This window comes from Notolepis coatsorum (assembly GCF_963971535.1).
Source record: "Notolepis coatsorum genome assembly, chromosome: 2".
In the NCBI taxonomy this organism is placed as follows: Eukaryota; Metazoa; Chordata; class Actinopteri; order Aulopiformes; family Paralepididae; genus Notolepis; species Notolepis coatsorum.
The window spans coordinates 134,079,253-134,093,262 of record NC_140166.1 but is presented as its reverse complement, the minus strand read 5'-3'; the positions used below and the strand labels follow the sequence as shown (position 1 = coordinate 134,093,262).

The 14,010-nt window shown below is 41.0% G+C and overlaps 1 protein-coding gene across 1 annotated transcript in view; it reads left to right on the top strand.

Moving 5' to 3' along the window:
- The window catches only part of LOC311223530 (serine incorporator 1-like), a gene marked incomplete at its 5' end in the record, with an annotated part of 51,168 nt that extends 37,601 nt beyond the window's left edge, over positions 1 to 13,567 (top strand). The window contains 4 exons of the mRNA XM_084308311.1: positions 1,036 to 1,126; positions 2,148 to 2,301; positions 2,694 to 2,903; positions 6,807 to 13,567. Of these exons, the coding sequence (XP_084164437.1) occupies positions 1,036 to 1,126; positions 2,148 to 2,301; positions 2,694 to 2,903; positions 6,807 to 6,945 (594 nt within the window). The 3' untranslated portion in view covers positions 6,946 to 13,567. The remainder of the gene's footprint in view (positions 1 to 1,035; positions 1,127 to 2,147; positions 2,302 to 2,693; positions 2,904 to 6,806) is intronic.
- Between the last annotated feature and the right edge of the window lie 443 nt (positions 13,568 to 14,010).

The window sequence follows — 14,010 nt, the reverse complement described above, 5'->3', positions numbered from 1 at the left end:
GATCTCAAGATCTCAACATTGACATTGTATGATATCTCTCGAGAAATAAGCGGACGAAAAAAACGTCACTCGCCACTTAAATGAATCAAAAACGTGTATTTAACTACCTCAAAAACGTTCGAAACACGGTTTATATTCATTTAATAAATAAACAAACAAAAAATCTACTTATGTAAACGAAAATGTCCAGTATAACTAAATAACGGATACATCCCTATTACACGCAAGCAGCGTCTGATGGCCGAATCTGTCGGCACTGGAGTATACAGTACTGTTACATCCAGACATTTATGATATACAAGATATACAAATATATACATTCGAGGGGGAAGAAACTACATGCTATTTCTGTCTGTCATTTCAGCACCAGGCGCTGTCCATCTTATTACCTGCATGCGCTTCAAGGCTACGGGCGCCTATTGCCATAGATAGAACAACAGTCTGAGCATGCGTTGTGAGCTGTGGCGCCATAGTTTATCTAGACTATGCGTTTACAGTGGCTACACGGATCCACTGAACGGATATTTTGGAAAATCTTCACTTTAAAATGCGTTTACGAAAATCTCCGTTTATGTTTCTGAAGACACTGTTTATGTGTGGATGAAAGGCCCAATCGTGGAATGAAATGTGCGTTTGGCAAAAGATCCAGATACGTGGGGACATGGCCTCAGTCCTGCCCAAAGTACAGGTATGGCACACAGCTGACACCTTTATCCAAAGCGACTTACAAGTCGGCAGGAAGGGTACAACTCTGGCAGCTAAGGGTCAGTGATATTGTTCGTCAAACAGTGTTGAACTCGAGTGCTACAGTCTTGAGTGCATAGTAGTAGAGACATACTGTACATGTAGCATTAGTAGGTAGTAATATAGACATGGTAGTATAGACATCGTCTTAGTCAGGCCAGGAGGTCACAATAATACACACGGTGTGATGGAAGGTCTCCATGACCTCATACCTACAATCCTTTCGTCATTTCTCATGAGGGAATGCATGACACTAATACCTGTGTGTGGGTTTGTGTGTCTCTCTCACAGGAAGTCCAGCCACACTCTGGTCTGCTGCAGCCGTCTCTCATCTCCCTCTACACCATGTACGTCACATGGTCCGCCATGACCAACAACCCCAGTAAGTCTTTTATTTTTATTTTTTTATCTCTCTTCTGGTCTCTCTCTCCTCTGGTCTCTCTCTTCTTATTTATCTCTCTTCTGGTCTCTCTCTCTCCTGGGGTCTATATCTCTTCTGGTCTCTCCTCTGGTCTCTTCTTATTTCTCTCTATTCTTATTTATCTCTCCTCTGGTCTCTCTCCTCTGGTCTCTCTATCCTCTGGTCTCTCTCTCCTCTGGTCTCTATCTCTCCTCTGGTCTCCTCTGGTCTCTCTCTCTCTCTTCTGGTCTCTCTCTCTTCTGGTCTCTCTCTTCCAGTAAGTCTCTTGTCGTTACAGTAATCAGCTTCTGAACATCTGTTCCGTTGTGCTTCTCACCTCCACGTTGACCTTGTTGTTCTGGCCTCTGCAGCATCTCCATTGTGCTGGTGATGAGCGTCTCACTCTAGATAGTTATTGGTAAACCACCGTGTGACGTCTCACTCTAGATAGTTATTGGTAAACCACCGTCTGACGTCTCACTCTAGATAGTTATTGGTAAACCACCGTGTGACGTCTCACTCTAGATAGTTATTGGTAAACCACCGTCTGACGTCTCACTCTAGATAGTTATTGGTAAACCACCGTGTGACGTCTCACTCTAGATAGTTATTGGTAAACCACCGTGTGACGTCTCACTCTAGATAGTTATTGGTAAACCACCGTCTGACGTCTCACTCTAGATAGTTATTGGTAAACCACCGTGTGACGTCTCACTCTAGATAGTTATTGGTAAACCACCGTCTGACGTCTCACTCTAGATAGTTATTGTATAACCACCATGTGACGTTTTGAGCGTTAAGCTCTTATTCAGACAAATACTAGGTCAGGTCACCTGGTCCTAAGAGGCTTCCTTGGATTGGATACAAACAATAGATTGGATAGATAAATGCATTGTATACAAATTCTGTAATGTGTGTGTGTGTCTCTGTGTGTGCGTGTGTGTGTCTCTTTGTCTCTGTGTGTGTGTGTTTCTGTGTGTGTGTGTGTGTGTGTGTGTCTCAGACCGTCGGTGTAACCCCAGCCTGCTGAGCCTGGTGTCGAACACCACCCTGGTCATCGTCCCCGACCCCAGCGCTGACCCCGAGCACGTGCAGTGGTGGGACGCTCAGGGCATTGTGGGCCTGGTCATCTTCCTCTTCTGCACCCTCTACGCCAGGTACCTTCGTCTTCAGCTGTCCGTCCTGGCGTCTGTCCTGCTGACCCGCTCGCCATATTCACACGGCGGCCATTTTGCTCTTATGTCATGCTCAGGTGATAGAAGAGCAAAATGGCCACCGTGTGAATATGGTGAATTCACATGGTGGCCATTTTGCTTATATCCCAAGGAATCCCAACCTTATATATTTTTTTTATGTCATCTACTGTCCTCCTGGGACTGTCCCCAAGTCTGTTTCATACCATCCCAGACACGTCTTTCACCGTCCACCCATGATTCTGACCCCAGGTCATGACTCTCTCTCTCCTGGTCTCACTATCTCTCTCCTCTGGTCTCTCTCTCCTCGTCTCTCTTCTGGTCTCTCCCTCCTCTGGTCTCTCCCTCTCCTCCAGTATCCGTTCCTCCAGCAACAAGCAGGTGAACAAGCTGATGCAGACAGAGGGAGGTCAGGGGTCGGGCGGGGAGGCGGAGCTCGGGGCGGACAGGCTGCGCCGGGCCGTGGACAACGAGGAGGACGCCGTGACGTACAACTACTCCTTCTTCCACTTCCACCTCTGCCTGGCCTCGCTCTACATCATGATGACCCTGACCAACTGGTACCAGTAAGTACTGCTACCTGACCACCTGGTACCAGTAAGTACTGCTGCCTGACCACCTGGTACCAGTAAGTACTGCTGCCTGACCACCTGGTACCAGTAAGTACTGCTGCCTGACCACCTGGTACCAGTAAGTACTGCTGCCTGACCACCTGGTACCAGTAAGTACTGCTGCCTGACCACCTGGTACCAGTAAGTACTGCTGCCTGACCACCTGGTACCAGTAAGTACTGCTGCCTGACCACCTGGTACCAGTAAGTACTGTTGCCTGACCACCTGGTACCAGTAAGTACTGCTGCCTGACCACCTGGTACCAGTAAGTACTGCTGCCTGACCACCTGGTACCAGTAAGTACTGCTGCCTGACCACCTGGTACCAGTAAGTACTGCTGCCTGACCAACTGGTACCAGTAAGTACTGCTGCCTGACCACCTGGTACCAGTCTTTTTTCATAGATCGCGAGATATGACGCGTTATATGCAATATGCCCAATCGTTCGGGCTGCTCGCCTGAAACCCTGAATACTTCCAAATCAAAGGTATATACCATGTACATATGTCTTCACAAAATCATCAAGGGGGGGGGGGGGGGGGGGGGGGTAGTTTTAACTCAAAACTGCGATCGTTACCAAAAGCATGTTTTAGGTCCGGTAAAATACGACACTGTTTCAGGTTCGCTAAAATAGACATAGAATAGGCCTTACCTTAGCCAGAAGGTACTCCAAAAAGAATAATCCCCAGTGATCCCATCGCCATCGCGATTACTCGTGTATATGTGTATACGAGAAATAGGTTTGAGGCGATAAAATCTCCAAGCGATCGCTCTGTCCTGTCCCCACACTAAACTTTCCCAGTTCAAAAGGTAGCCGATACTGCCACCTTGCAGAATTCGATTGTCATTGCAATTTTACCGTAGGCAGCGGTGCAAGGGAGACCCAGGGAGCTCCGGCCGAGTGTCTAGAACGGGGATCAAAGGAGAAAGATCAAAGGATCCAAAAACTAGTATACTCGTTTTTGGCGCTCAGCGTTGGCGACGAAACACGAGTATAGTCGTTTACATTTTTTTGTTTTTTTTTTTAAATACATAACCACACTGCAAAAATGCTCTGACAAAAATAAGAACTAAAAATAAAACTTGTTTTAAAAGCAAATATGTTTTTGAAATGAGTAATCAAGCACGTGTCTGGCGAGAGCTTGTGTGGAGCGGGCAGGAATTTAAATTGGTGCATAAGTGCAGCCGCCAGTTCACTGTCACTGTGTTTTCTGTTTTTGCTAGTATGGTCGTGAAATTGGTATTAAATTTAGCTCTAAGTGGTATTAAATAGGTCTTAAAAAGTCTTGCATGTTGAAACCTGCTGATACCCTGCTTGGTCGATTAGTTGACTTATCCCTCATTATAGCAAGGTCCTTGAAGTGATTAAAGTGCTTGATTTTTGACCAAAAAAAGTCAAGGCCTGGAATTCCTTGAAAAAAGCAAAAGAAATATTAACACGGTGCTTAAAAAGTCCTTGAAATTCAAATCAACCATTTGCATTGAAAGTTTTGTTCATCCATGATAAAAAAAAATCTGAATCAAGAAATATACTTTTTTTAATTTAAAGTCTAACTAATTGTCGGAAATTGGTTTTAGGCCATACATATTGGATATTTCTATAAAATAAACTGCATTTAAAAGTTAATTGTATCCTTTTAAATGCCCTTTTTAAATTGAAAAATAGTGCTTGGAAAAGTACTTGAAAGTCCTTTGATTCCATTTTGCAATGTCTGTGGGAACCCTGTTATAGTAAATGAGGCATTGTTTTTTATATTGAATGAATAATTTTCCGGCATATCTCTGCCATCACAATCACAACACAATTCATACATCTGCTTTGACTCTTAGCGTTAGATTTAACATGCATACATCTGCTTTGACTCTAGCATTAGATTTAAGGTTGTGCTCCTTTCTGATTGAATTAATTCATAGGACAGCGAAAGCAGTTTCAAAGATGTATTGCTTAAATGGGATATTTAATTAACAGACTTATTTAATTTACCGACAATATCCCATGAAATCTATTTCAGTCGAGGACTGCACTGAAGTACAGTAATATATAAAAAGAAAATATATTTCATGTGAAAACAATGTTCCTTGTATCTAAAACGGGTTAAATGTTTCTTTTGAATTGACAAAATATAGTAGAAATGAAAAAGAGTCAATAAACTAGATGCAGTCATCCATCATAGTGCTTTCTATCCATAACAGAAAGTGAAAGTAAATGCTCTTACATGGCTTTCCCAGGAACAAGATGGTGCTGAGTCACAACTAGGGGGTGGCAAAAGAATGTGCAATAAAGAAAACAATTTCCTGTAATTTCCTGCAAATTAAAAACATAATTTCTATAAATTAACTAACAAAAGTTCCAAATAAGTTATTAATTAAAGACTGTGTACACGGTTGCACAATAGTTTAATGTTGACCAGGAAAGGCATGCACACACACACACACACACACACACACACACACACACACACACACACACACACACACACACACACACAACAGAGGACGGAGCAATCACGTATTGGCGTGTGTCAAATGTTTTCTTTTTAACCACATGATAGAGCTGTTGTCATAGTGACGCAGCGCCCCTATAGTTTCAAGTTCTGTTTTATTTGTCACATATAAGCAGTGGTGCGTTATTGAAATCATCTGGGGTGACACGCACCACGTGCACGCGCGCTCCCGGCGCGCTCCCGCAAATGCGCATTTAATGTCCCCTCGCTTGGGCACAGACTAAAGACAGTGCCTAATTGCCTCTACGAATGGAATGTAACACGTCTTCACAACAAGTTAGGTGTGAATGTGTCTGAGAACGTATTTAACACACCTGACGACCGGCGCTATTGATATGCAAATAGCGAGTGAGCTTGCACACCGTGCTACCCCGTCCCATGAACAACGCATGCCTGCATATAAGCTACATGTACATTACAGGGAAATGCTTGGTTCTGTATGAGCCCCCTGAGCTTCATACAGTAAAAAGTAAAATAATAAAGACCAAACACTATAGAAAATATACAAAACTAAAGTACAAAATTAGGTAGAGATGTAGTGCAAATCTTTTAGTAATAAATAGATAAAATATGGTGTAGTGTTAAGTGTCTAAAGTGAATGTTAAAAGGTGAATGTTTAAAGTGAGTATGTGGATGTGTGTGCAATGAATGTAGAATAGTTTAGGGAAAGCCCTGCTCTCGTCTCGACGTGTTTGAGGTGGGGTTTCACGTTAAGTTTTGTTTTATTGGTCACATATAAGCAAAAACAATAACATGTACATTACAGTGAAATGCTTGGTTCTGTATGAGCCTCCTGAGAATGTGCTTCATACAGTAAAAATAATAAAGACCAAACGAGTATAGATGCAAGCTTTTTCAAATGCAAAAATGCAAGAACGAGGTAGGGATGTCGTGCAAATCTTTGTAATAAATAGATACAAAATCTGGTGTGTCGTCCATCCTCCTGGCCTGATGTGGAGGGGGAGGCTGTTCCACAGTCTACGTCGTTTAGGAGCGACAACAATGCAGTAATACAACAACCGCTGTGACCAGGGCTTAAAGGGATATTTCACTTTAGTAGAACTTGTCAAGTTTCAGCAGTCTTACCTCTGTCTAAGTGCATCTACTAGTAAACTAGTGACCACTGCTGTCCCTGTCATCTGCTGTCGACACCGTCAGTCCTCCTCATTCACTTACTATTAATTTTGAAGACCCAGTCTAAATATTATACTTCTGAAGTATAAATAAATGACTGCTGTGCAATTATTTCAACAAAACAGACAATTCTCAGTCAAAGGTACGTATTTGATTTGTGTTTATAGATTCATGACCTTTGATAAAAACCTGGTGTCCTCTCTCTCTGCGTGGTCCTCCAGGCCCGACACCAGCACCCAGGCCATGAGCAGCAGCATGCCCGCCGTGTGGGTGAAGATCAGCTCCAGCTGGCTGGGCCTGGGTATCTACCTGTGGACCTTGTGCGCCCCGCTCATCTTCCCAGACCGCGACTTCAGCTGAGCTACTATACGTCGTCAAAAAACAAGTTGTATGTTTTTTCTCTCGTTCAGATCTTAAAGCAATGTGAAGGAGGTTTATAAATGGAAGTACATTTCATAATCTTTTTATTTTATTAATCGCAAGCTTAGCGGTTATTATTTGTGTTTTTATCGTTTGAATATGACAATATGCCACCCGTTTGTATGAGCAATCACTTTAGATGTTCTTTGTTTTGGGATTTTTATTTTCTATCATCTCGCCGATTGTTCAGTGGTTTTAGCCACGAAAAAAAGTTATATTGTTTGTAAATGATTAACCTGAACCGAGGTCCTTCTACTTTTCCATAATATAGTGACTCTTTTTAGCTAAATTCTAGTTACTAAACTATTAACAAAGACTCAATAATCAGGCACATGCTCAATACCTCCGTTGTGTCAGTTGGGGACCCCCCTCCCCCTCTCGTAGATAAACCACGTCAAACTGTCCTGATTGGTTATGTCTGAACTCCCCCTGATTGGCTGGGCTCCTCTGGTCCTGGGGTTACTAAGGGGGGCTAACCCTGCTCGGAGCCCCAGAGAGCAGTGAGTGTGAGGGGGAGATAAGAGCCGGCTGACGCACACCCTGCACCTCTTTATTTAAGCTTTTCCTCAAAAATTCACTTACGATTTATTAGACGTATATATTTTGTATATAATATACAAGTAATTCTTAAAAAATTGGTTAAGCGTTCAATAATAATAATAATACATTTTATTTATATTGCACTTTACATTTGACAATCTCAAAGTGCTACAGGTTAAAAACATTTATTGCAACAGATAAAAAAAAAGATGCACATCAGGATCTAAAACATATAAAACGGATCAGTTCAATCACCCTACAACAGAAACGTAAAGAACACTAAAACAACTTAAACAACTTAACATCAACAAATCTACAACATTGAATACTGTTCTTGCTGATATTAATGTTTTCATAAATGTATATATATGATTTATATATATTCTTTAGATATTTCATAATTTGTTCTTTTCACTGCTGGATTCTTTTGTGTTTAGTTTATGCGTTAACTCTCGCCACATTCCTCATTTCAGACTTAGACGTAAGCTTTGGATCATATTTACTCTGGAGAATATGTTTCCTCTTAGCATATTCATAAGGTTTTCATTGAATTTAATTTCAACCTTTTATTTAAACTCGAAAGGCAACGGAGGTTTCCCTCATTTACAGTCATGTTGAGTGTACATACAGAAATGAGCAAATAAAAATAAAAAAGCATACTGTATAAAATCACACAGCATATAAAATCACAACGATAGGACAACAAGACGAGGCAAAAAGCAAGGATAACAAATAAATTAAAACACGTACAACTTGATTGACAAAGGTTGGAGATCAAGGTTTTAAGTTCTGCAACAGAGGGGAGAATCCCAAGCTTTAAGGACCGTTGGAGTTCATTCCATCTAAAGTAGAAGAAATTTCTGTCCAAGTTGGTCAAATTCTCCTCAGACTTTTTGGACATTATAGGCTACTGCTGTTTGCTTAGTCTAACTTAATGTTATGATTACTAACAAAACCCTCAAGTCATTTAGCTACACACATATTTGGTCAACATTCCATCACCTTGGCAACGGTGGAATATGCATGCCATATTTCAGTTGAACTGTGGTAAAACAGCTTAGTATTATTCTTACCCAAGGACTCCGCCTGGGATGTTTGTTGCAACTGTCTTAGGCAATTTCCTAAACGTACGACAAATTAAACCTTGAGTGAAATCTTAATCAGAAAAACGTAGGATGTTTTATGCAACATTAACGACATTTCCTTGGCAATCACAATCATATCAACTTTATTTATATAGCACATGTACCACAGTTGTGACTGTACCAAAGTGCTTCACACATAAAAGCATAGAGCAAAAGATACATAATACAGTACATATACTAAACATAATAGTGCAAAAAATACAAATAAGTGCAAGGGTTCAGATGGAATAAAGATAAAGGAAAGAAAAGTGCAGCAGATTACAAAATAAGGCATAAAGGGACTAAAAGTAGCGACCTAGGAGGCCGGCTCGGCTCTGGTCAAAGGCCAGGGAGAAGAGAGGAGTCTTTAGCCGGGACTCTAAAGACCTCCAGGGTCTGGGCTGACCTGATGTGGAGGGGAAGGCTATTCCACAGTCTAGGGGAGGCGGCTATGTAATTTAGGAGCGACAACAATGCAGTAATGCAACAACCGCTGTGACCAGGACTTAGAGGGATATTTCACTTTAGTAGAACTTGTCAAGTTTCAGCAGTCTTGCCTCTATGCAAGTGCATCTACTAGTAAACTAGTGACCACTGCTGTCCCTGACGTCTGCTGTCGACACCGCCAGTCCTCCTCATTCACCTACTATTCATTTTGAAGACCCAGTCTAAATATTATACTTCTGAAGTATAAATAAATTACTCCTGTGCATATTTCAAAGGTAAAATAAATGGTAAATGGCTGCATTTATCTATGAAACTGACAATTCTGAGTCAAAGGTACGTGTTTGTTTTGACATTTGATGTGTGTTTCTAGATTTATGACCTTTGGAAAATGAAAGCGGATCAATTTGTTATAGGTTTGCCATGCATGGAATGTTTGGGGAGTGGTTACCACGGTTACCACTGCTGCCTCGCTGGAGGAAAGATTCCAAACATTCTGCGAGAAGTTGACCGTTGGTCAAACTACACCAAGTGAGAAATAGTTCCTTTACTGATAATTTGGATTAGCAACATTAGCTAAGGAAAACAAGAACCTTTGACTCAGAAACATATATTACACGGAATAATATTGCCGTATAGTTTGTCTCTCTGGATTATATTCAGACTTGGTCCTCAAAATGAATGGAAGTGAATGAGGAGCCTGACACATGTGAGGAATGGTGGTGTTGGTAGCAGACTGCAGGGACAGCAGTGTCTAGTCACTAGCGTACTGGTAAATTACTTTAGATAGAGGTAAGACTGCTAGTTTACTAGTAGATGACTTTAGATAGAGGTAAGACTGCTAGTTTACTAGATTACTTTAGATAGAGGTAAGACTGCTAGTTTACTAGATGACTTTAGATAGAGGTAAGACTGCTAGTTTACTAGTAGATGACTTTATAGGTAAGACTGCTAGTTTACTAGATGACTTTAGATAGAGGTAAGACTGCTAGTTTACTAGTAGATGACTTTATAGGTAAGACTGCTAGTTTACTAGTAGATGACTTTACATAGAGGTAAGACTGCTAGTTTACTAGTAGATGACTTTACATAGAGGTAAGACTGCTAGTTTACTAGTAGATGACTTTACATAGAGGTAAGACTGCTAGTTTACTAGTAGATTACTTTACATAGAGGTAAGACTGCTAGTTTACTAGTAGATGACTTTATAGGTAAGACTGCTAGTTTACTAGTAGATGACTTTACATAGAGGTAAGACTGCTAGTTTACTAGTAGATTACTTTACATAGAGGTAAGACTGCTAGTTTACTAGTAGATTACTTTACATAGAGGTAAGACTGCTAGTTTACTAGTAGATTACTTTACATAGAGGTAAGACTGCTAGTTTACTAGTAGATGACTTTACATAGAGGTAAGACTGCTCGTTTACTAGTAGATGACTTTAGGTGCTTTAGAAGACTGCTGATTGTAAGTTCTACTAAAGTGAAATATCCCCTTTTTTTTAAATCAATGAAGCATTTCTAACGCTGGTCCCAGACCAGTCAGCGTTCCAGTAGTTGTTTACTTCCGTATCGCTGACCAAACCATCGTAACGTAGGAACCCAGGGTCTGCTCTGCTCTCTAACCTAACGCTGACTCGTCTCCAGTGCTACACCGGTACACGTGCCACTGTTATGTTATTTATGATTGTGTAATGAAGAAACTCTGATTGTATGATTCCATGTGGCAAATGAAAACTCGGAACTGAACTGAACTGTGTCGGGCCTGGCACAGCCACGGCCAGCACACTCCACCCGTCTAGCCTTCTATTCAAACCTTTATTCTCAAAGACAATCGAGGTGTCCCGATAAAAAAAGAATTGCTCCCGATCATGTGATTTTGAGTATCTACCGATCTTTCCCGATCCGATCTTAAAAAAAAAAAAAAAAAAATGTAAAAGATTTTTTATTTTTATTTTTTTTCTCCCATCCCAATTTCGCCTCGCCAATTCTTCCTTCAATTCTCCCCTCCCCTGTCTCGAACGTTGCTAGACTATGCCTCCCACTGGTCGGCTGCAGTGAGGACCAAGCCTTTCATCAAGTGTCCCCTCCGGTACACGAGGAGGCAGCTGTCGCATCTTTTCACCTGAACAGCGCGATCTCTGTGGCAAGGAGTAACGCGTGGGAGGCTCAAGCTGCCCCCGATACTTCCTGATTCTGCTGTACAGGCGCACCAACCGACCTGTAGGAGTCGCTGTCCACAACGTCCAATCCCCACCCACTGGCTTTCCCACCCCTAACACTGCCAATTGTGTTAGTATGAACGACCAGCCAAGCCAGTAGCAACGCCGAGAGCTGGGCTTGAACCCAGCATCTCCTGCGTTAGTGGCGAGCGCCTTGTCATTAGTAACCGATTTGACGCATTTTTGTCAGAAACTGGCGAAGCGAGACTGTTGCCTCAATAGTCCCTCGAGGGGCTCGAGGTGGCTCGAGCGCCGGTGGCTCACATTACATTCACCCTGAATGTTGACGTTATCCAGGTGAAAAGTTAACTTCATTCAAGCGAGGCATTGCAACCGGAGTAATCCAAGAACTCCGCCTCCAACCTGCTGCTTCATGAGAGCAATGGCGCCATGTAAAAATCAGGTGACTGCAAGTTCTGCAACTAGTGGATGTCCCTCATCCTTGACATAAATTATTTGATGTATAATTAAATCAAAGGAAATGCGTTTGTTTTGGCAAAATTCTTCTGCTCTGTGTGACAATAAATAAATGATGATATGCAATTTAAAACCAAAACTAAGGCCTCAGTATGAGTTTAAGACGTGAACATGGTCATGTTTGTTGAATAAAAAAAAAAGTTAAAAAAAATTCAATTTTTTTTCTTTTTTTTTTCGATCCCGATCTTCTGAAAATTACGTGATCGGCCCCCAATCCCGATCACGTGATCGGATCGGGACATCCCTAGAGGTGACCCTCATTTTCAATGTCGTCGAGACTTTACAGACATTTCAATGCATAGTTTTTTGTACAATATAATAATAATAATAAATATTAATAACTATCTATATAGCACTTTTCACACATGGACTGCAGTTCACAGTGCCCCACAACAATTAGTATAAAATGAACATAGGCATAAAATCAGCACACAATTGACAGAATAAAAAAACAATGCATAAATTGCAGACATAACAATAGGTATAAAAGACAATAAAAGTAGTGCAACGTAAACATGCAGACTTAAGAATAGGCATCAAATAAGTACAATAGCACAGTGTTGCGTGAAGCCAGTCCCCCCCAAACACCCCACACATCATTCTGCAGTAGGGAGACACGTATTGATCCGCAGCGATCGACTTTGTGAGATATGCACGTGGGTCTCTTGGTTGAGGTAGTGGTGATATCCTGAACGTTGCAAACACCACCTGCTGCATGTTGCCAGAATGTTACTGAGTCTGATAATTAGTTGTGGATATAAGGAAGTCGTGGGGTGTTGCAATGTACAGAAATCAATAATGAAGAATTTCACAAATGTGTCTCTGTTAAATGGTATTCACTATCTACAAGTTGTATAGTAATGTTATGCATAATATATTTACCTCTATTTGGATACGAATGGACTGAAATTGGAAACAAAATGCAGTACTTTAAACTTGTGGTACGACAATTGAACCCTTGCAATGAAGAACCATTTCATTCTGTTAAGTTTTTTTCAGTTGACCAATGTTTTCACTTTTTGGAAGTTGGAAGTTCCACAATCATAGTTAAAGACAGTATTTATATTGCATGCTTTTGGGTGATATATCATATTCACACTCAGTCTAAATGATCAGAATTCACTTTACAATTCCTAATACATGTTATTTGATAACAATGCATTTATTTATATGGTTCTTTGTTGCAAGGGCTTCAATTGCTTTCTTAAAAATTTAAACATCTGTCATATGTATCCGCTAACATTTCGACGCCTAAAAGAAACACGACCTGAATTTCTAGTCGAGAAAGATGTTTTAATTGAACCTCGTTGTCCAGATACAGTTGTATTTCTCTGACCGCTAGTAACAAAGTGAGTATTGTGAATGGAAAGTGTTTGAAAGTATTGTGTTAAATTGGAGATTCATCATCTCTATAATTACAAGGCACGTCAAACAGTACTTATTATAGACTACAACCTGCTATAACGGGTCCATCCGGACGTGTGTTTGAATGCTGATCCTTCGGTATTTAAATGACGAATTGTCAGATGGAAGTAATGTTTAAAAAGAGAGAACTACAAGTGCCTTTTTATATATAGTCCTGCATTTCAGAAAAAGAATGACTCGCACTTCCCACTGGGGAAAAACTGTGCCTTGTCTAACTCATAGTGGTGAGTCAGCCATTGCATGCTACAAGCCATAGGCCTACTGGTTGACTGATATAGGAATTGATTATCTTTTAAGTGTTTATTTTTAAATAAAAACGCCTCACTTGTGACTCTTCTTGTGTGTTCTTCACTGCACCGACTTCAGAAATGTGCATGTTTTCCTGATTTCGCCCACTAGGTGGAACTCAGAATCGTTCAGTTATAAATAAAAAATGTATTATTTATTTCCGTCAAAACTGAGTCTCAGTCAAAGTAACCTTCCGTTCCATTTTGCTCTTATGACGGGATGCAGACCAGAGAAAGACTTTCGTCTTGTTTACATCAGGGTCTACCCCCCCTGGTCTACAGTGAGGGTTCTACAGGGGGGGTCATAGCAGCACTGGGGGAGGTACAGGTACAGGTATGGGAAGGGTAATAGTAGAAAGACATAAATATAGGCAATAAAATTGTATCTGAATATAAACAGTGTAAACAAATGTGCAGATGAGTGCCCTATTGGTTGTTACAATAAATATAGGCAATAAGGCATATTGTGCCAACTGTAACAGTTTAA